The sequence below is a fragment of the Agelaius phoeniceus genome, chromosome W, assembly GCF_051311805.1.
Source record: "Agelaius phoeniceus isolate bAgePho1 chromosome W, bAgePho1.hap1, whole genome shotgun sequence".
NCBI lineage: Eukaryota > Metazoa > Chordata > Aves > Passeriformes > Icteridae > Agelaius > Agelaius phoeniceus.
The window spans coordinates 14489232-14512885 of NC_135301.1; the positions used below are offsets into that span (position 1 = coordinate 14489232).

A 23654-nucleotide genomic window follows, 5' to 3' on the forward strand; every position below is an offset into this window, starting at 1 on the left:
ATAATACAAAATTAAATGCTTTTCTCAGTCCTGCACCTGCACCATCTGCTACAGCGTTCAAATGCTTTTGGTAATAGCAGGAGTGAGAAAACCAAAGCCAAAGGCAATCCTGAGCAGTAGCATTGGGTGATTCAATTCCCAGTTGAAGGAAAACCGAAAGCACAGCCCACGCAGACCAAAAAAAAAAAAACAAAGACACAAAAATAATAAAAAATGTTTGAAGCACTTCTCATTTGCTGATCTCCCACAGGAGCTCCAGTTCCACGGCTGAAAAAGGTGTTGGTAAACAAGCACAAGCATACATCTCAGACAGCAAACAGCAATCAGTATAAATACAAACATGCAATTTGTAAGTCAAAAAATTGGGGTGAGAAGCCTGGCAGCTAAAGGACTTTCTTGTATCAAGAAAGTAACTAAGACAATTCAAAGATAATTACTAACTGGATGCAGAGAGTTTGTAATGATACTGAAGAAGAAAAAATGGTCAATAAAATATCATCCTTCCACATTTATAAACAATTGAGATGATCTTTTTTTATTATGCAAGAATGATAATGTATTTTTTGATCAATGACAAGATCTTGTTAAATAACATATATTAAACAGAAACTTTGATAGCAGCAGACCCAGGTAATCAGTGCCTGGAAGTCAGAGCACAACATATTTTAGTGGAATTACAGCAAATGGGGGGAAAAATCCAGAAAAATGGCATGTGCTGAAATACTAGGCCCAAAAAGCATCAAGCTGAAGGGAAACAATTGATTTAATTAGCATCCTAATTGCAACCTGATCTAGTGGAGGGTGTCCCTGCCCATAACAGGGGGGTTGGAACAAGATGGTCTTGAAGGTCCCTTCCAACCCAAACCATTCTGTGATTCTATGATTTATGGGAAATCAGAGGTGTTTAACAACTGACTTTCCCTCATAGATGAAATAGGGACTTTAATTTACAAATGGAAAAATAAATATATATATATATATATATATATATATGAGAAAAATCAAGTAAAACATCTGTGGACAAGTAATATCAGTTGCAGGTATGCAGGTAAAGAATGTGCAACCATATTGTAGGAAAAGGTTATCTGAAAAGGTTGGAGACTGTGGCAGGTTGAATGTCTGATGCCAGACTGTGGCATAAAGTCAGGGGATGAGGATATAGGGATTAGGGGGATGAAGGTATCTTTCCTCTAGAGACATCATGCACATCTGAGGCTGAACTACAGGACTGCAGGCAGCACTGGCAGTCATGTTTCAAAGAGGTGTTAGAAAGAATACAGAAAAAAACTAAAGTAATACATGGGCTTGGGAAATATCTTGAATGAAGAGAAAATATCAGCTACAAAAGGTTATTTGAACTGGAAGAGTAAAAGCAGAGCAAGAGCTAATGCTGGAAATTAAAGGCAGAATAATTCAGGTCAGAAATGAGGTACAGTTCCCCAGTATTCCTTAACCATTCTACTTTGATTATTCATCATTCCACCAAACTCAGAATCTGCCAATATAATCAGATGTCTCTCTGAAGGAAAATGCTTCAGCCAAGCAAATGTAACAATGTCAATCAACTGGATGCAACTACATGGCCAGCCTTGGGCAAGTGATCAGACTAAGGAATAAAATGGTCCCTTCGGTACTTACAATGCAGAAAACATACTGAACAGCATCTTTCTTTTTTTTTTTTTTCTATTAATTTGTTCATTGCACAGCTAGCCTGTTAAAAATATCCACTCAAGCAAGAGGGAAAATGCCTAGGTAGCAGGTGTAGATTCTTGGTTGAGCAATACAAACAACTTTAAAAGTTAAAAAATAAAACCAATTTTGTCAGTGCTTTCTCTATTCTAACAGAGGTTACTTATATGACCTGCATTTTGGGACATGCATTGCTTGTGCTGGCAGCATCGATTTAACTTTTCTGCATATACACTAATTCTTATTTAATTTTTACAGCAATAATATTTAGGAGTAATTAAATATCTCACCTTCACACTGCCTTGTCTACCTGTTTTCATCCTGGGCATTCACAGTACACCAGGAACCAGAAGCAAACCAAAAAGCAGACCCTGTTACATCCTCCCTATACATAGCAGGTGTCACTGGCAGGATCATCTGGCAAGTGCCAATTAAACAGAGTAGAAATTTACCAGGATGGAAATCCATTTCGGATTTAGGTGAAATGTGCTGTTTTAAAAATTGCCTCAGCTAAAGGAAAAATGTGAGAGAGATAAGAAACAGACGAAAACCAAAGCTGAAGCTGCAGAAGACAGGGCAAGATGACCCAGGAGTTCTTTCTGTACTTTCTGATAAAAAAACTAGCTGCAAGTGTAACGGGAAACCAGTAAAATGAACATGTATGAACTTAATGTAAAATTCTATGCATATGTACTAGTAAGGGAGATAAAAAAGGATCGTGAGTTCTCAGGGGGGCGCATGTCCTTTACGGAGAATAATCCCCACATGCGTCCAGCGCTGTAAAAAACATACCACCTTCACAACTTTTACAAAGTTGTGGAGTTTTTTTTTCTTTCTGCAAATCATTTTGGCAAGGCCAGCCAGGAGACCGTCTCTGTCCTCACAGGGGCAGAGGGGAGGACGGACCTCCGAGGTGCGCCCCGGGATTTTCCCTGGAGGAGCTCCTCTCCATCTGGATTTGCCTCCTGTGAGGACAGACAACGACCTGCTGGTGTGCGGACAAACGGTATGCATATCAAAGGAGGGCCCCGGGGGAGAAAGAGATAGGACTGCTAATAAGTCACTCAGAGACGTCTGAGTGCACAGCCTCGTCCCTGTACTTGCAGGCAGCCATTGACCGAGAGCACGGTCAGCGTCAGACGTCCCCGGTTGATAGAGCGACTTGGGGAATGGGTTCATTGTTTGATAGAACGGCCGCTAGCGACTCTGGGGGTGAGTCGAGTGAAACCGAACTTTGTGTGCTTGTGGTGTCTGGACATGTGTTTGTAATTGTGTGAGTGCGTGATGTATAAAAGAGACCGAGCGAGTGAGTGTACCCACGGTGTGCGGGGGAGAAGTTCTACCTGCATCTGAAGCAGCCAAGTGAGGCCTGAGGCGCTGGCTTGGGCAGGCTGTGGGGGCAGGGAGAAGTGGAACAAGCGGAGAAATGTGGGTGAGGACATTTATTGTGTTTAAAGGTGGTGATTTGTGAAGATTGTGCACATTTTAACTGTGGCTAGACAAACTCCTCTGCCCCAGTAGTTTGGACTTGACCCCTAGAATTTTACTGTGTACTGTTATTTTGATTGTGTCCAGAGTGTGTGAGGACCAGAGAAAGCTGATGTGGGTAAATGCTGAAGTATTGTATGCTGTGTTATGTTGAGGAAAGTGGGCACTTTGAGAGATACCCCCTTTCCCAGGGAGTTTGTGTGGTTCTTCCCCCACATTGTGGCAATTTGATTCTCGGGATTGTATGGTTGTGTTTGTGGAGATTTTAGGATTTTGTTTGCAACAAGTGTAGCATTTTACACAGAAGAACTACAGTATAGTGATTTATGTTTAACTGTGGTAAAACGAATTAAAGGAATTCCAGGAATTCCCCTCCCACAGCAATTCAAGCCCTGACTCGTGAATTTGAGATACAGGGAAGGGGTGAGAAGAAGAGTCTATGTTTGTGGGCATATCAGAGTTTTTACTGTAACAGGCACAACCTTTGCAAGGCTGCAAAGTGAGTGTCAGTGGAAACAATGCTTTAATTAGATTATGTGGGAAGAAAACTAGAAAAGACTAAGATTTCGTAAAGCACAGTTTAAGTGGAAGGGACCAAGACAGGCACTTCGTCATTAGTGTTATTCTAAGGAAACAAAGGCTACTTAGAGAGCTATAAGGATCTTAGTAACAGCCAGTCCCGAGAAGCAAAGAAGTAACAGGGTGTTTAAATTATTAGAAAAGAGAGTTTCAAGTAATTTAAGAAACCCAACAAAAATAATTAAAGTTGAGTGTGCTCAACCTATTTTATACCCCAAGACTTTGAATTAAAGCAAAGAGTTGGGATGGAGTAGAAAGATAGGAACTAAGAAAATAGAGTTTTTAGTAGACACGGGGGCAACATACTCAGTGTTAAATAAAGCCTCGATGCCTATAACAGATGATTATGTTATGGTAAGGGGGCAACTGGCCAATCTGAAAAAGTATATTTTGCAAACCATCAAAATATTCATAGGTTTTATATATGCCCAACACTTCAAAGGCCCTGTTGAGTAGAGACTTATTAGAGCAGCTGGAAGCAAAGATCACATTTAAAGATAGAGAGATTATTTTAGTAAAGGATCAACAATATGTAGATGTACTAGACTTAATTTTAATAATTAGTGAAACTGAAATTGAAAATAAGGATAAAATTAACAAGAAAATAATGGATCCAGTGTTTCCTGGGGTATGGGCCTCTAACATACCAGGGAGGGCAGAGAAGACCTCCTGTGCAAGTTAAGGAAAACAACCAGCTAGGGTCAGGCAGTAAAAGCCTAATCTGCACCCAGTGGTAGCAAACCCATACACCTTACTAACATGTTTGGTACCTGAACTAACCTGGTTTACCATTTTAGATCTGAAAGATGCCTTCTTTTGCCTCCCTATCCACGAAGCCAGACAGAAAATTTTTGCATTCAAATGGGAAAGCACTAAAAGCGGGCACAAAACCCAGCTCACATAGATTGTGTTGCCTCAAGGCCTTCAAAGCTTCAAAATTCCCCTACTCTGTTTGGAGAACAACTTGCAAAAGATCTAGAGTCCTGGGAAGCTCCACAGGCAGAAAGAAGGCTATTGCAGTACATAGATGATCTTCTAGTAACCACTCAGATGAGGGAAGCATGTGTGGCCTAGACGGTAAGCCTTTTGAATTTCCTAAAACTCCAAGGATACAGAGTATCAAAGAAAAAGGCACAGGTAAAGAAACAGAAGGTAATCTTCCTAGGGTACGAAGTTAGGGCTGGGCAACAGACTTTAGAGCAAGCTTGCAAGGAAGCCATATGCCGAACCCCAAAAGCCCAGACAATAAGGGAACTCCGAACCTTCATAGACATGGCAGAGTGGTGCCAGCTGTAAGTTTATAATTATGGACTGCTCATCAGATTTCCAATAGAAACAGAGATCTCCAGTAGACAAAAGAAGCCAGACAGGCATTTCACCAGCTAAAGAGTGCCCTCATGTCAGCTCCAGCTTTGAGACTTCCAGATGTAAGTAAACCATTCTTTCTATTTTCCCATGAAAAACAGAGACTTGCCCTGAGAATATTAGCTCAGGACTTGGGTCCATATTGGAGAGCAGGTGCTTACTTTTCCAAGCAACTAGATGCAATGGGCAAAGGACAGCCAAGTTGTCTCAGAGCTGTAGCAGCAGTCGTGCTGAATATTCAAGAGGCACACAAGTTTACCCTGGGACAAAAAATGACTGTACTAGTGTCCCACACAGTGTCCACAGTACTGGAAGTAAAGGGTGGCCACTGGCTTTCACCACAGAAGTTCATAAAATACCAGGCCATCATGGTAGAACAAGACAATGTAGAGATAGTGGTAATGAATATTGTCAACCCAGCTTCTTTTCTCAGTGGAAATCAAGGAGAAGCAGTGCACCACGATTGCCTAGAGACCATTGAAGCTACTTACTCCAGTTGCCCAGACTTAAAAGACACTCCTTTGGACGATGCAGAGACCTGGTTCACTGATGGGAGTAGCTACGTTGCCAGTGGAAAGCAACATGCTAGATATGCAGTCACTACCTGCAGAGAGGTAATAGAATCTGGACCCTTATCAACAGGCACCTCTGTGCAAAAGGCCAAGATAATTGCACTGACCCGTGCCTTAGAAATAGCAAAAGGAAAGAAAATAAACATCTATACAGATTCAAAATATGCATTAGGAGTTGTGCATGCACATGGAGCCATCTGGAATGAGAGGGGACTGCTAACCTCACAAGGAAAGAACATCAAACATGCACAAGAAGTAATCCAGCTGCTAGAAGCAGTTCAGCTACCTGAAAAGGTAGCAATTATGCATATTAAGGCACACCAGAGAATGAGCTCAGAATTAGAAGAAAGAAATGAGCTGGCAGATAGAGAGGCAAAGGAAGCAGCAAAAAGTGAAGTAACTATTAAAGGAGCTCTAATTCCAGGTAAGCCAGAATATAATAAGAAAGATAAAAAACTAATCAAAGATCAAAAAGGGACATACAACCAAGAAGGGAGGGCTACCATTGAAAGGAAGCTGGTAATCCCTTCCCATTTGCTGTAGTCACTAGTAAGGGAGGAACACCAGAAAACACACTGGGGAATAGATGCCCTAAACACCTATTTGATTGAAAGAATCATTGCCAGGAATTTATATGCCACTATTACTCAAGTAACCCGACAGTGTGATCTTTGCCTCCAGACTAACCCCAAGAATACCCCCAGACCACAAACTTAGTCATATTGGGAGGGGCCATGAGCCTAGACAGCAGTAGCAAATTGACTTTTGAAAACTCCCAAGGAAAGAGGGGTATCTGTATTTATTAGTATTGACAGATACATTTTCAGGGTAGCCAGAAGCATTCCCCACCAGAACTGTCAAGGCTCGAGAGGTGACCAGAGTATTATTACAAGAAATAATACAACATTTCAGAGTTCCAGCTACAATATCCTCAGATCGAGGATCACATTTCATTTAAGTAAACAGCTCAGAGAAACTGAAAACATGGAACTCAGAGCAAGGAGCTAGATGGACCAGTACATAACATACAACCTGAGGATTAAGTATATGTTAAGTCTCTTACAGAAAAGACTTTAGAACCACAGTAGGAAGGATCATTCCAGGTGCTTCTCACCACCTTCACCGTGATCAAGATCAAGGAGCAGAATGCCTAGGTCCACCACTCTCGAGTGAAGAAGGCCCCAGAAGCCCCTTAGAAAGTGACACCAGAAGACAATGAACTGAGACTAAAATTTACTTGGGCAAAATGAGTATATTGCAGCCGGAGGTAGTTTGTAATTTCATTTACAGAATTGTTTTATGTATAATTATAATTAGAGTCTTAGAATTAGAGAGTACCTCTATCCAAACTGATGCCGAATGGCTGTAGTCCCAAGCTTTTAATCAGTATACTAGATCCCTAAGAGAACCTTCTAATGCAAAAGATTTAAACCTATCCACTGTAGTAATCCACAAGAATCAAGTATATGAGAAGCAAGAGTGACAAGAACTGGAACTGTAGACACTTCAAGAGATCAAAAGAGAAGAAAAATGTGGGAGAGATAAGAAGAACCCCTTGAACTTTAAAACAGACAAAAACCAAAGCTGAAGCTGCAAACTTTGACAAAGTTGTAGAGTTTTTTTCTTTCCGCAAATCACCATCAACCATGGAACATATTATATCTTATTTTACAGAGAGCACTTCATCTTATTTGTCAAAACCATCCATAAAAATGTGAGTAAACATGTTGTATTGCACTAAATAGTTATTTAGTTATTTGCACTGGGTGTTTGGTAATTTGCACTGTTCACATGATTTGTATCCTATCATTACATGGTCATCCCCTTTCCCCCCAAGCGTCAGTGTTGGTGGTGTCTTCCTGGTTTGCCCCTCTCCTTGCCCCTCCTCACTTGTATCCCATTGGCTGTTGCCCCCTTCCTCCGCCCCCTTTCCCCTCAGCTCAAAATTCCCCTGGGAGAATGCCACCTCCTCTTTTTCACCTGGGGAGTCACCTGGATGACCTGGTGCTCTCCTATCTAGGAAATAAAATAGGACTTTGTCCCCACATGAAGACGAGCGCCTCTTGTCTTTTGCCTTTTGTCCTATGTAAGATCGTGTGGGCTAGGGTCCATGGCTAGCTGGATTGGACCCGAACTGCCCGTCAGGCACGATTTCTTACATAAACATGTCTAAGGCACATAGTAACTTAAAAATTGTGTCACATTGTTTCAAATATTCTGAAAATTTCTGCTTATATACCTACAATAAATATTTACAGTGCAGAAAAAAGAGTCTTATCTAGTTGTGAGAATCTGCCTGTCACTATATGGTATGGGAGCCTTCTGCAGATGCTGAGCCTGGGCTGGGGTGGGATTGCTGGCCTGGTGTTTCTAATCAAGATGTGCAGCCCGTACATATGGTATTGGCCAGTACTTTGGCAAAACCAACATATCAACAGAAAAACTTCTCTGAGAAAGGATTTCTATCCCCACATGCAACATGGCAATGATATATCACCTGCAATTTTCTCAACCCCATCTTTTAGACCCATTCTGATTTTTTCCTTCACATATGTCCTGAACAATAAGGAGAGGAAAACCCAAACAATAGAATAGAATAATTTAGATTGGAAAAGACCTCTAAGATCAAGTCCTGTCGAGACCTTTGAGGCTATTAGGGAAACTTCTAGGATATTGCCCTGGAAGAATTTACCACTGGCTTCGCAAATGCCTCATCCTGAGGGTGAATCGAAAGGGGCTTCTCCCATGATGCTCCTGCAGCATTATGTTAATCTGCCCTTTCCCCATAGGTCACTGCCCGTTGCCCCGCCCTTGTACTGACCCTGTGCCCGCAGGTGATTGGTCCCTGACCCCATACTTAACCCATGACCCTGCCCTGTTTGCTCGTCTTTTGTCCCTGGAATCCTTTGGCACGATTCTACAATAAACCTCACTGGAACTCTATATAGAGACCCTTTCCATCTTTCTTCACTGACTTATCTGTGGTGTGAGTGTGGATTGAATGACTGCCTCTGCCTACATGAGCAGCTTTCTCAGAAGATGCTTTTGGGAGGTAGCAGCTAAAACCATCCATATTACCAGGCTGCTACAATGTCCAACTGTTAACCCACCACTGCCAATTACAGCACTACACCATGTCCCTGAGTGCCACTTCTACATCTTTTAAATCCCTCCCAAGATGGTGACTCTACCACTTCCCTGGCAAGCCTGTTCCAGGGCTTGACAACCCTTTCTGTGAAGAAATTTTCTCTAACATCGAATCTAAATGTCCCTTGGTGCAACCTGAGGTCATTTCCTCTTGTCCTAACACTTGTTACTTGGGAGAAGAGACTGATCCTCACCTCGCTACATCCCCCTTTCTGGTAGTGTTTGTTTTTTAATCTCCAAAGAATCTGCAGAGAAACAGTGATGGTCATCTAAGCCATATTGGTGATCCTCTAGGTGCCAGTAGGCATTTATTTGTCTTAACAAACCAACAATCAAAGAGAAATCCAGCAATACCATAAAAGCCCCTGGAGACTTTCACCACCAAAAGGGGATATTTATTATTTTCACAATTTTATGCCTTGCAGGGGATGAACACTTGCATCTACATTTATCACACTGATGCTCTCTCCTTCCCTGAAATGCTGCTGGGGAGAACAGCAGAAGACCGGCCACCTGTAACCAGGATCAGCAGTAAGACAGGATCTTTACTCCAGTATTCTGAGACATTTAAATCTAGGAGACTTGGATCTAGAAAACTTGGATCCAGCATAGTCTAAAGACTGAACTCTACCAGGTGTCCTGGGCTTTCCTCAATTGAATCTTTTTGATAAGGAAAATTAAGTGACCTTCCCTGTGGAAATATTACAGCTTCCTCCGTGGCTTACAGAACTAATAATCAGCTAAAATTGCCCTACAAATCCATAGATTTAAGAAAAGAGGAGTGAGAAAAGCTGTCCCTTGTTTCTGTCTTGGTGGCCAGGCGGGGAACGGGAGGCCGCAGGGTCCTGGCTGAGGCTGGACCAGGCCACGGCTGCCAACATCTGGTCACCACTAAGCCCTGCCCTGCTGCTGGCCTGGGCCGAGAAGGGGTCTGCCGGGCCCTGGGAGCAGGTCTGGGCCGGGCTGGGCTGGGCCACTGCGCAGGCTGCTGAGATTCTGCCTGGCCATTTCCTGCCGCCGCTGGATTCCTGTGCAGCCCTCTCAGCGTGGCCACTGGAATCACGCTGCTAAAAGAACCATCTGGGTGGCGCAGGAAATAATGCAGCTGAAATCAATGCCGCAAGCCTCCACAGCCGATGTCCGGCACAGATCATGTGACCAACAGCAAAAGACCATTACCTAAAACAAGACCCGAGTAAGATTAACTCTTTCAGTGCTGTAGAATTCCATTTAAAAACAGATAAACCTCCGGGCATCACTTCTCCCAAATCAGAGAAAAGGAAAGGTGAAGGCATGTGAAGAAAACAGCATAGAGACACCAACATCAGGAAAGAAAGAGGAGCCAAATCACAGATAGGAGGAGAATGAAAAGATGCCTTAGTCTTAGGCTGAAATTCTTTTGTAAAGCCATGGTGATGGACTATGATACACTAAAATATCCCTGTAAGTCATGAAAAGCATGAGGGGACTGTCAGAAAAATTAATCCACAAACACCAGAGGTTTATGTCCAAAAAGGAGACAGAGGAGTCCTGTAACTTTATTTGAATAAAGGGAGAGACCATGGGGTCTCTCAAAATTTTTAGAGGATGCAGCCTTCTTTTTATCCTAATTTACCGTCCACATTTCCCTATCTCTTTCCCCATTAGCTGAGATACTTGAGAGGTACAGACTTCCCGAAACATCTAATACAGATCTCTTTCTAATGTGTGCCCACCCCTTTTTCTTTTTCCTTGTGTCTCTGTTATTTTTCTCTAAATCCAGAGATGTAGCACAGTCTTGAGTGAGTAACAGTCTGTGTCAATAAGTGGAATTCCTATGGAATTTATGGTTCACCCAATTGCTTCTTTCACCTCTCTGTATCTTGCCTTATCTACCATCAAGCCCACAGTTTGTTTGTAAAGACACCTCCTTCTCATTCCTTTCAGGATGGAGTGTTCAAACCATAGGCATGAGCAAAAGCACCCCTGCTAAAGCAAGCAAATGTTGAAGTAGCTGTGATCCAGTGAGAAGCTTGAACATAAAGAGATGAGAGTAATGAAGACCCTTTGCCCACAGAGGAAAAGAGAAAGACCTCTGTTCCCAGAGATGAAGATAATATCAGAGACAGAGGAAGAGAACCTTTGCTTCTGAACAGCTCATCCTTAAACTTGTACCCCATTAGCGAACAATTGAGCCCTCAAAAACTCTTGTGGGGGAAGCTCTAAGTTGGGGGGAAGGACTTTCACATAGCAACAAATTTCCATCTCCTGGGCAACTGCTTCACTGTGACATTAAAGCCAAGAGAGAACTGTTTCTTGTGAAGAAGTCTCCATGGCATGGCAGGAGAGACTCCTCTCCCGGAGTAAACTGAAGACTATTTTAGAGGTGGTAAACTGACTGAAAGTTCCAGGTTTTGTCTCTTTATGTTGTCAGTGGGAAAGGAAAGAAGAGTTGAGGGGAGGAGAAGTGTTCTGAAAGTTTATACTATTCTTTTAGTTCTGTTAATAAAGCTTTCTTTATACTCTTTAAAGTTTTGAGCCTGCTTTTGCCCTTCTCCTAATTGTTATCTCACAGCAGAAAATGAGTAAATAATTCTAGTGAGTGCACTGGCGTTGGGCCAGCACTCAACCCACCATACTGAATTGGTGCCATGACTTGGAATAGCAAACCAAAACTGCTACACTTCATTGATGTTTCCACCTGGTTGAACTGAAACTGCTACACCAAGCAAGGAAAAAATACAGTGAACAACTCTGCTTTAGCCCAGAACTGGATAACAGAAGAGTCAGATAGACTGACTGTAGCATCCTCAAACCCTCTATGTGGTCCAGCACCTTTTCCCCATGTTCTCCACATGAGCCATGCCACCAAGCTAGCATTCCTACAGAAAGGGAGAAGTTAGACACCTTCCTGGAGAGCACATGTCCTGCCCCACTGTAAAAGGGGGAGTTGGGGAGAATTCTTTTTGATAGATTTCTCGGATGAAAATAAAGCACCAAAGTAGCAAATATTATATCTGAGAACTGTTTATTGATAAGGAAAGATATGAAAAATGGGAATTTTATGATTGGCTTTTTGCAAATATTAAAATGAATATGTGTTATGTAAGAAAGTTATGCTGTATTCATTTTCTTAAGTAGTGTGGTAAATATAGTTGTAGATTATAACATGATGTTAAAATAGAAACTATGCTATGTAAGATACTTTTTTTTAAAGAGAGGACTCGCACCAAGATAGCAGCCACAGGACACCTAAATCTTTCAGAGAAAGAGACTTTATTGCTCTCTTATCAGAAGAAACTAACTTCTTCCCACCTTGCTCAGCCATGGAGACACTGTCAGGATTAAGAGGAAGAAGTTGACACTGACCAAAAAGAATCCTTTGTTTGAATGGGAGTTATGCATCATGTATGAGGTGTATGAATATGCAACAGGCTATTGCTTTTAAGGGTTAATCCTCTATTAACATGTGTCCTTTTTCGGGCTTATTTTGCCCAGAAAAAGGTACTCGGACTGTCTGTAACTCTTTGTTTTTTATTGTCTCATATTATCCTAATCACAATTGTTCAAATTTTTATTACTCTAATTATATTACTATTTTTATAACCATTTTATTACTATTAAACTTTTGGAATTTTAAAAACAAGTGATTGGCGTTTTTCACAATTATGGTAGCAGAGGATGGTTAACACCTCGCTGCTGGTGGTTTAGGAGAGTCAGAGTGGGGAAGGCACGCCCTGCCCGATTTAGCAGCCTCGCTCTGCTTCCCCTAGTGTGACCGACAAACACAGGTTATGATCGGCGGACAAAAAGAGGCAATAAAACAAAGAAAAAGGAAAAATGCTCCCTACAATCGCGGTAATTGGCTCCCTATGACTAGTAGTGCGCACGAAGAACCCGGAAAGGAAAAAGGATTGGCAAGTACTTTTCGGGGGGACAGGTATAGGGGGATGAATGTGTGTGTGAATGAGAGGTGGGCTGGTTATCCCAGACCTGCTACATGAGTGTGGAGTTTCCCGTGCTGTGTTTTCATCTTTTCCCGGGAAAAGCAGCCAGTAAAGAGATGAAGAGAGAGATAAAAGGAGTGAGAGAATCCCCCGGGGTAACTGGGACTGGGTCTCAGGGAGGGGTTGGACCCCTTGGAGGAAGGGAGCAGAGTTTCCTAGCCCAAACCACTAGGAAACTGGAAAAAGGGGCCCCTAAAAATTCTGCTGGATTGAGGGATAAGAGTGCCCAAGAGCATCCAAAATTAAAACCTGTTGGGTTGAGGGATTAACATTCCAAGAGGATCCAGGGTTGAGCAAAATTCTGCCTGGTTGAGGATATACCCAAGAGCGTCCAGGGTTGGACAACACAGCCAAAAAAAAATAAAATGCCCAAGAGCATCTGTGGTTGTACCACACACCTGGATTGAGGGATAAAAAAATGCCCAAGAGCATCTTGGGTTGGACAACACAGCTGAATTGAGGGATAAAAAACAAATGCCCAAGAGCATCTGGGGTTGGACAACACAGCTAGGTTGAGGGATATCCAAGAGCACCGGGACTGGCCAGTAACACCTAAAATTTTAATAGGTGATTTGAAAGTAAAAGGTACCTTATTGTTGTCTTGTTGTGTGTGTGAGAGCGAGTCAAACACAAAATCAGCCTCAGCTTCCCGGGGGGGTGGGAAGGGGGGGGGCTGTGGAGAAAGGTGTGTATGTGACCCGTAAACAGGCCATTGTTCTCCCGGGCGTGTGGAGAGTGCCGTGGCTAAAGAGTATGAGTGACAGGCAGACAGCCTCACAGGTGAACTGGCACCGGAGGCAACCAGAGCCAGGGCCCTTCCAGAAGGCCCGGGGATACTGAAACCCGGAGGCCAACCCCAAGGCGAGGGGGGGGGCCACAGGGACCGGCGATTCTCTGGTGACAGGGATCCACTTTGTGTCCCGCGGGTGTGAAAGAATGTGTGAAAGTGAATGAGGAATAAAAGTGAGTGAATGTAGATGAATGAAAGTGTATGTAATGTACATTGTGTATTTTACGCTTCACTATATCTCCTTGGAGGGAGGTGTATGTATTGAAAAGTAGTGTGGAAAAAAAAAAGTTTTTTTATTTTTGTGTGTGTGTAGTTGAAAGAAAAGTGGTATTTAGGTTGTTAGAGAAAGTGAGAAACAGAGGCAGGGGATGAATAGATAAGATCTTGAAAATAGAACAGAAAACCAGTAAGTTGGATACAGGAAAAAAAGGGGGAATAAAAGCATACTAGCAGAGATAGCCCAAGATAGCCCTTTGGGAGCTATGTTAGCTAACAAAAATACAACTCCTTGCAGAAGAAAAAAAATACAGGGTATGCAGTAGTTGATGGAAAAAACATGCAAACTATGGAAAAAGGGAAATTAACCTTAAACTAGTAAGGTTAAACTTGTGAATTATATATACTTTAAAAAGAGCACTAGAATATTAAACACAAAATAAAGGAAATATATATATTGATTCAAGGTATGCCTTTGGAGTAGTACATACCTTTAAAAAAATTAAAAAGGGAGAAGATTATTTAATTCAAGAGGAAAAAGATTAGTACATGAGAAACTTATTTTAAAGGTTTTAGAGGCATTAAGATTACCTAAAAGAGATAGCTATAGTACATATTAAGGGACACCAAAAGGTAAAGACCCCAGAAATAAGAGGAAATAATTTGGCAGATCAGGAAGCTAAGGATGCAGCAGAAAATGGAGCTGAAAGGGTTATGTTAATATTAACTCCAAATGAGGAAAAATTGGAAATTCCAAAGTTTAGTGAAGCAAAGAAAAAACAATTAAACAAGATAGGAGGTAAAGAAGATAAATCAGGGAAATGAAAACTTCCTGATGAAAGACAATTACTTAATAAAATGCTTACTAGTGTAATATATGTTAGAAATAATTCATGCTATCAAAGAATGTATTTTATAAAGATTGTGAAATCCAAACGAGTCTCTGACCACAAGCAGCCTGAGAGGCGGATGTCTATTCAAACTCCAAAATTCCTGGAGATGGCTAGATAACGATCAGCACCTTAGCCCAAGAATAGACGCACCCAACGAGATGATCGCTGGTATCTCAAGTCATTGGAAACCGCCTAAGAACAATCATCGTCCTGAAGATAACATCAATCAAGATAGCCAAAGTCGCCAGGAAGATACATGTGAATACATGACTTCCCCGGATTCGATCAACGCTGGCTTATCAACCAGGAGATGACCTTTGTCCAGCTCTGCACAGTGAAAGAACCAACTATGAATATGAAGAGTTACAAAAAGAATTGGGACTCCTTCGCCTTGGGCACAATAAACTGTATAAAACCTCGTTGCAAGAAGCGACTCTTGTGAACGGGGGGGGGGGGGGGGGGTGGGGGGGGGGGGGTGGGGGGGGGGGGGATTCGATGCAATAGAGTTCGGATCCAGGTTCACCCAGCGCTGAACCCAGGCTCGACGCTGTCTCTTTGGCTGTGGTGGTTTTGAGGACTGTATTTTAGACGCGGAAAAAGATAAATAAAATCTTTTCACATTTTTGATAATTTGGCTTTTCAATTGATCATTTATAACACTAGGGAAATATTAGAAGACATGCATCAGAAAACCCACTGGGGTACTCAGGCTTTGTGTGATCATTTTTTAAGGAACTATGGGTGCATTGGGATTTTTGGAGTAGCAAAGCAAGTAACTGAAAGATGCATAATTTGCCAAAGGATAAATAAAAAGGTGATGAGAAAAACAACATTAGGAGGTTGTGAGTTAGCTCATTGACTGTTTCAACATATCCAAGCAGAAGTTTAGATTTGTTAGACCCTGGATTTATTTGTAAAAAAAACCCCATTTAATCCAGAAGAAAGAGAATATGCCATATGTTGGACAGGAGATTTTAGGAGAATAAAAATCTTTAAAGTGTCAGAAACCTCCGAGACAAAACAAGAAAAGAAAAAGGGAAAAGGAAAGGGAGGGGAACAAGAGGAAAAAACAGAAAAAGAGTGGGATCCTTTGCAGGTCTGGCCCTGTCCGTTTGCAGCCAAGGTGCCTGTCCTGGGTCCCGACTCACTGCCTGCTTCGGCTCCACCTGCCCCTGCCCACACCCCAGCCCCGGCCCCGCCGGTGAATTTGTCTGCCCCCGTCCCAGCTGCCTGGTCTGCGGCTGCCCTAACGGCCATGCCTGGGGTCCCTCCTGCTACATGGTCTATGACCACCACCACAACTGCGCCGAGGTCCCATCGGTCGCAGCAGTCTCATCCTCAATCACTTCTCCCACTGCTCAATCCCCGGCTGCCCTGCCTGTACCAGCTGCGTCGGGCACTGTCGCTGCTGCTTTGCCTCTGCCGGGAGCCGCTGACTCAGCCGCCATTTAACCACATGCATGCTATCCATGGTCCCGTCTGTTATCCCCTGGAAATACTCCTTCTTCTGGTGGTTCCGGCAGCAGACCACGCCTACGTCCCATCCTTGGAAGACCAAGCCTCGGCAGGATATCCTCCCCTTACCTCCCATCCTGCCCTGAGCTCTGTTCCCTTGGTAACCACTGCTCCGGTTGTTCAGGGAAACTCTCTCTCTCCAGAGGAATCACCTTATCGAAACACTAGGAGCTCAGTTAAAAGACAGCCCTCTCCAAATTCTTTCTCAAAACACGGGAGAAAGGCTATAGAAGATAAAAAAGGAAAAGAGTTAGATGAAGGGATTCGTCTATTTCCATTAAGAGAGGTTCCCATGGGGGGGGGGGGGGGGTGGAACGGGGTTTGTAAATGCCCCTTTGACTTCTTCTGAGGTCAGAAATTTTAAGAAATAAATCAAAGGGATTTTGGAGGATCCCATGGGCACAGCTGAACAATTAGACCAATTTTTAGGTCCAAACATTTATACTTGGGAAGAGATGCAGTCCATAATGAAAATAATATTTTCTCAGTACGAAAGGCAATTAATCAGAGCAGCTGGAATAAAGGCTTGGGAAAAAGATAATCCGCAGGGGCCCCCCGGAGAAGACAAAATGCCAACTGCACCTCCTGAGTGAGGTCAAAATAATGAGGAGGGGAGGAAACAAATGAATGACTATCATAATTTAATAATCAAGGGAATAAGAGAGGCAGCACTCAGAGGGCAAAATGCTAAAAAAGGTTTTGAGGCACAGCAGGGGAAAGAAGAGAGTCCAACAGAATGGTTAGACAGACTTAGGAGAAATATGAAACAATATTCCGGGATAGACTCTGAAACTGATGTGGGAAAAGCTTTGTTAAGGGTTAACTTTGTTACTAATGCTTGGCCAGATATTACAAAAAAAAAAAAAAAAAAAAAAAAAAAAAAAAAAAAAAAAGAAGAAAAAATTGAGGATTGGCATCATAGATCATTAGATGATTTATTAAAGGAAGTTCAGAAAGTTTATGTCCAGAGAGATGAAGAAAAGGCTAAATGTAAAGCAAAACTTATGGTAGCCACCATGAGAGAAAACAATTTCCAGAAAAATCAAAACCACACAGGCACTACTCCAAAATATGAAGGTGGTAGAGACAGGAGAAAGGAAAAGAATAGCAACCCAATACAAACCAAGTCTCAGGAGCATTCCAGAAATGTCTGTTTTTACTGTAGGGGCAAAGGGCATTATAGGAAAAATTGTCCTAAGCAGGCGAAAGATCTAAAAATCTTTAAAGAGATGGGCACAGAGGAGGAATAGGGAGGTCATAGGCTCTATTTTTTAAGGAAGAAATACCATCTGGAGCCTGTGATACCCTTAAAAGTGGGTCCCCAAGAAGAAGAATTGGAATTTGTGGTAGACACAGGGGCAGAAAGAACCTGCATAATAAATATTCCAAAAGGTTATAGCGTGAGCAAAGATACTGTAAAAGTAACAGGGGCAAAAGGAGAAAGTTTTACAGTTCCAGTCATTAAAGATGTGGTAATTGAGGGGGAAACTAAAATTTGGATGAGGGATGTCTTATTGGTCCCAGGGGCGGGTAGCAACTTATTGGGAAGAGACTTACAAGTGAAATTAGAAAGAGGGGTTATACTAGAAGATGGGAAAATGACAGCTAGAGTTTTAAAATTAGGCCAAGAGGAAAAAAAAAATCAACAAGGAAGTTTGGTCTGGGGAAAGAAATAGGGGAGGATTAAATACTGACCCCATAAGGGTTACAACTGAGAGAGAAGATTGTCCCATACATGAACATCAGTACCCCATATCTTTAGAAGGACGTGAAGGTTTGAAGCCAGTAATAAAAGAACTTATAAAAGATGAGACATTAGAACTTTGTATGTCTCCTCATAATACCCCTATTCTCCCAGTAAAGAAGGCCAATAGAAACTATTTTTTTTTTGAGAAACCGACGTTAAAGTTAGAAAAGTTACTATATAACTTTTGAATTTTCTGGGGGGAAAAAGGATTAAGGGTATCAAGAGGGAAACTGTAATTTTTAGAACCAGAGGTAAAATATTTTAGACATTTAATAAAAGAGTAGCTGGAAACTCAACCACCAGAGAATTGCAGGAATTTTATCTCTTCCCCCTCCCTCTTCAAAGAGGGCAATCAGAAAACTACTCAGATTATTAGAATATTGCAGATTATGGATTGATGGGTACACACGAGTAATAAAATTTTTTATATAGAAAATTAACTAAGGAAAATGATGTTAAATTAGAAGAGTTGAAGTTAAAACTAGCCGAAGTACCAGCTTTAAGCTTACCCTTGTTAGAAAAACCCTTTTCATTTGTACATAAATGTAGAAAATGGAGTAGCTCACAGAATTTTAATTCAGGAGTGGGGAGGAGTAAAGAGACTAGTAGCTTATTTATCAAAGATATTAGACCCAGTAAGCCACAGCTGGCCAGTATCTATATCAGCTACTGCAATCCTAGTAAAAGAAAGTTGTAAGCTTACTTTTGGATATAAACTAGTTGTGTGAACACTTCATACAGTCCGAGGTGTGTTGAATCAAAGAAAAGAGAAAAAGATAAGGAAAAGAAAGTAAGAAGAGAAGAAAGAGAGAAGTTGAAAAAGGGGGCTGGTTAGCAGACTCTGGGATGTTGGAATGTGGAGTGATGATGTCTTGGTGCTGGAGGAAAACAAGAGTGGTGAATGCAGTTTCTGCATGAAGGGCAGGGAAGTGTCTTAACACATGGTTTTTAGGAGGTTGTTTGATGCCGAACTGCGGTCCGGAAAAGGTTTAGCAGAACAGGCCCTCCTTGAAGAGAAAAGAGGATAAGTTGACTAAGGAAAAAAGAATGTCAGAAGCACCTGGGTACGCCAAATTTGGGGTTGTCAAGGTTGGGAGGTGTTTGACCACTCCGTATGAGCGGTGGGGTCTCAGGGGCTGCAGCAGAGACTGATTCATGGAGGTGACCCAGTGGCAGTGCTGGGAGCAGATTACATAGGTTTGCTAGCCAGGAGCAGGCTGGCTCAGTGGCAGAACTGCCAGGGTGGCTCCCAGGCTATCGTGGTCCTGAGTTCAGGATGGCAGTGTCAGCCCGGGCAAGTGGGTTGAGAGAGAGAGAGAGAAAGAGAGACAGGGGGTGAAAGGGACCCAAGGCATGCCCCCAGGGTCCCCATGCCCATGGCTGTAAGTAAGGGGTTTTTTGGTTTTGTTTGCTGTTAAAAAGAAGAAGGTTTTGTTCTGAAAAATGTGTCTGTAAGGCTAAAATAATTAAATGTTGCCCAAAAAGTAAAAAGCAATAGATGTGATTCATCTTGTGTTAAAATTGGCCTGGCCTTTCTTGTTTAATTAATTGTAGCTGACAGAAAGAAGAATTTGCCTCTGCAGCTATTAGCACAGCTAGATACAAGAAGAAGAGGCTGCTGTGGAGAAAGCTTTTAGCTAAACCCAGAAAGTTTTGAAGAAAGCTACTGGTAAAAGGTAATGCAGTATTGTCTTTCCTTTATCACTATGATATTAAGAAGTCCTTTCCAGGTACTACTGAAACAGCAATCCGAACCAGGGAAAGAGGGTGAATTCATGCCAGCAAAATCAAAGGACTTGTGAAGGAACCTGAGGAATGGATTATCACACCTAAACCGGGTGAGACCAAATTGACTTTCAAACGGGGACTGGGTGGTAATGGTTTGGGAAGACCCGAAATGATCCAAGGAATGTACAAAGAATAACACCTAATTAAGAAATAAGGCAAAGCTTACATCACTGGTTTCAAGCACTGCCTGAATAAAACATCTTGGGGAGAAATACTTCAGACAGAAGGATCAGGACTGTTTTGGTCAAAGAGTTCTTATATTCTGACCTTAGCCTGTGAATTGTACAGGGGAGAGGAGGAATTACCATTTCCATCAGTGCCATACCGTATACTTTATATGACTCATCCCAATACTGGACATGCCAGCTGGGTTATAAGTAAAGGTTTGAATTGTGGGAATAATTACTATTGTAGTTCACAAAATTTATGCTCTTTGTGGATAGGAATTATTAGTGCCTGTTGAATGGGAGATACCTGAGGAACGGTGGGAAACTACAGTTAAGAGGTGTCAAAAACTATTTGCCTGGAAATTAGCTAAGATAAAGTGACAAGGAAATAGAGGGCAAGACCAGATTGGCCTCTATATTCGCCACCAAGAAGATCAAATCCACCTACTGAGTGTTGCAACCTCACAGGCATGGGAGGTGGGAGTATAAGCCATACTGGACCTCTGTTACTCCTGTTTCTGTCACTCATTTGTTGTCTTTTCCCTTTCGGGATACCAGCAAGATCATGTCACAAATGCTACAGAAAGCATCACATGGAAAGAAACCAAAGTTCCTCTTTTATGACACACACTCATGTCAACAGCCACTGTTATAACCCATCCAAATTAAGAACCTGAAGGCAAAACTGAGAAAATTATTGGATTGCAAGAAACTTATGAAAAAGTGGTAATAGACAGGGAATTGAATGTCTAAAAGGAGAGAGATGGATTTGTTTTACATTTAATCTTAAAGATACAGTTCAGGATTTGGTAAAAAAAACAACTAATAAACAAAAAAGTAAAACCAGCACAGCAATCTAACTCTGTACTGACCCCAAATATGTTGAGTCGTATTACAAGACTCCAAGCAGTTATAGAAATGATAACAAATAAAGCTGCTCAGGCATTGGAATTATTATTGAATCAGCAAAGCTAAACAAAAACTGTAGTGTATCAGAATAGGTTGGCTTTGGACTATTTATTGGCTAACGAAGGGGGTGTTTGTGGAAAGTTTAATATATCAGATTGTTGAAAATTGATGACCACAGAAAAGTCATTCTAGAAAAAGCAAAAGAAATCAAAGAAAAAAAATTATATAAAATAACCCAGGTACCAGTACAATAATTAGGAAACAATATTAAAACCTACCTGGTAGGGTAATGTATTAGAAGAAATTAAGATTTTTCCTTTTATGTGTTACAACTGTTTTATCCCCTGTTATCCCCTGTTTTATTTTGCCAGCATAGTCCAGAAGATGCAAGTAGACAAGAAATATTGCTCAAGCCAAATGATTTACAAAGAATAAGAGGAGGGATTGTGAAAAATGCGTATTTTATTATTGGCTTTTCTCAAATATTAAAATGAATATTATATGCGTTATGTTAGAAAGGTATGCTGTATTAATTTCCTTTAAGTAGTGTGGTAAATATAGTTTAGGTTATAACATAATGTTAAAATAGGTAGTATGTATGTGAGATACTTTTTTTAAAGAAAGGACTTGTACTGAGATAGCAGCTACAGGACACCTAAATCTTTCAGAGAAGAAGAATTTATTGCTCTCTTATCAGAAGAAACTAACTTCTTCCCGCCTCGCTCAGGTCTGAAGATGCCATTAGGATTAAGAGGAAGAAGTTGACACTGACCAGACTGAATCCTTAGTGTGAATGGAATTTATGCATCATGTATGAGGTGTATGAATTTGCAACAGGCTATTGCTTTTAAGGGTTAATCCTCTGCTAACGTGTGTCCTTTTTCGGGCTTATTTTGCCCAGAAAAAGGCACTCGGACTGTCCATAACTCTGTTTTTTATTCTCTTGTATTGTCCTAATCACAATTGTTCAAATTTTTATTACTCTAATTATATTACTATTTTTATAACCATTTTATTACTATTAAACTTTTAGAATTTTAAAACAAGTGATGGGTGTTTTTCACAAAAGATAAGTGTTCTTACCAAAGGCGAATAGAAAAGAGAGCAGAGGGGGGAAAGAGACGGAGGGAGAAACAGAAGACAGGAACAGCTTTACCACTAGGACCCCAGGTGCCCTGTTGGCGTCAGCTTGGCAGATGGGGCGAGTGCTGCAAGCTGTGGTGAGCCTGCACTGCTCTTGTGACCAGCTGGGCACTATTTCCTAGCAGCAGCGGGCAGCCTGCCTCTGGTGTCGATGAATTACAGCTGCAGGCTAGCTGCTGCGGGCTGTTGCCGGGCAACATGGGAAACATGGCGGCAGCGATGGCTGTGGGGTGGGTACAGGCAGGGTGCAGGCAGCAGCTGTTCCACTGGGGAAACAGCGGAGCATTAGGTTGTCGTGGTGATGAACTGCCTCAGGGAAGCAGCAAAGCAGAGCAGATCGACAGGTGCGGAGAGGGAAGCAGGACTGCAGGGAGGAAAAGGCAGGGGGGAGGGGGACCAAGCTGGAAAAATATCCCCAGTTGTGGTGGAGTTAACTACTTTTATGTGCTAAGGCTCCTCCCATAGCCTGATTTCCTGGGCATTTTCTCCCAGGCATCCAGGAGTCTGTCCCCCTGGCAAAGGGGGAGGGGGTCACTCGCAGCCCAATCGTAAAAGCATTCTCTCCCTTGATTGGTGCCAGGTGAGGTCTCCCCTTAACATATGATACCTGTTAAGGCTCCCAGCACGTGCACAGCCCCTATAGTAATTTTTCACCTCATGTATAACATATGTTGAGGCATAAATAAAAATTGTGAGAAATGACCACTCACTTTTAAAATTTTAAAGGTTTATTAAACCTTAACAAAAATACAACAAAAGGACTAAATAAGGAAAAATTGCAACGCTGGGAGCTCCCCTGCCCCCCGTGACTACCAGCCACGTGGCTCGTCTTCAAAATGGATTCTCCCCCTTTTATATCTCTAGCCCCTCCTAGAGTCCTGTCAGTCAACACCTTCCTTGCTGTCCAGTGGTGGAGTTCACTTTCTTCTACCTTGATTGGAGGTCAGGTATTAATATAGTAACAAGTCAACCCTCCCAAATGCCTTGACTACCAAGGCGATCCCATGATAACAATGGGGGGGGAGGGAGGACATATTACAGTAACATACCTATACATCTACAAAACTTCTCTTAACATACATATAATGTTCACCCCTTAGTTGTGAGAGCCAACCATCTCATTACTCATCTATAACAAAAATCAAATCAGTCCCTCTCAGCATAGTGTTGCATGCACAGCACTCACCCTCCTCTGTCTTTTTGAGGCAACAGGTGTTTGGAGTTGTTTTGCAGCTTCTTGTGAAATTGGGTGAAATCTAGTTTTTCAGGCTGCAAGTCCCATGTCGCACCACTAGGAAAGAAAAACGGGAAAAAACAAAGAAAGAAAGTTCACTACTAACTAAACACTACTGAGCTGAAGAGCAGAGGGCACATAGGAGCCTACAGGCAAGGAAAGCTGGTATTTCACAAAGCACCACTCCCTGCTGCAGAACGCATGAATGGAGGCCTCTAACCTTCATACTTCTGTTCATACTTCTGTCTCCTTTCTTTTAATTTTTTTCCCTTTTTTTTTTTTTTTTTTGAGATGCTGAGCTCCTGTTGCTTGATTTAAACCCCTAGTTTTGTAAAATGATGCAGCGTGATCCAGCACGCACCTTGCAAGCTATACTTGCTCTCTATATAAAGGGGGTATTGCAACAGGTAGTGGTCTGGTCCATGC

The 23654-nt window shown here is 42.0% G+C and overlaps 1 protein-coding gene across 1 annotated transcript in view; it reads right to left on the bottom strand.

Moving 5' to 3' along the window:
- Positions 1-23654, bottom strand: part of LOC129132424 (CBP80/20-dependent translation initiation factor-like) — a 376676-nt gene that overhangs the window by 277791 nt on the left and 75231 nt on the right. The window contains 1 exon segment of the mRNA XM_077193174.1: positions 23181-23285. Coding sequence (XP_077049289.1) covers positions 23181-23285 — 105 coding nt within the window.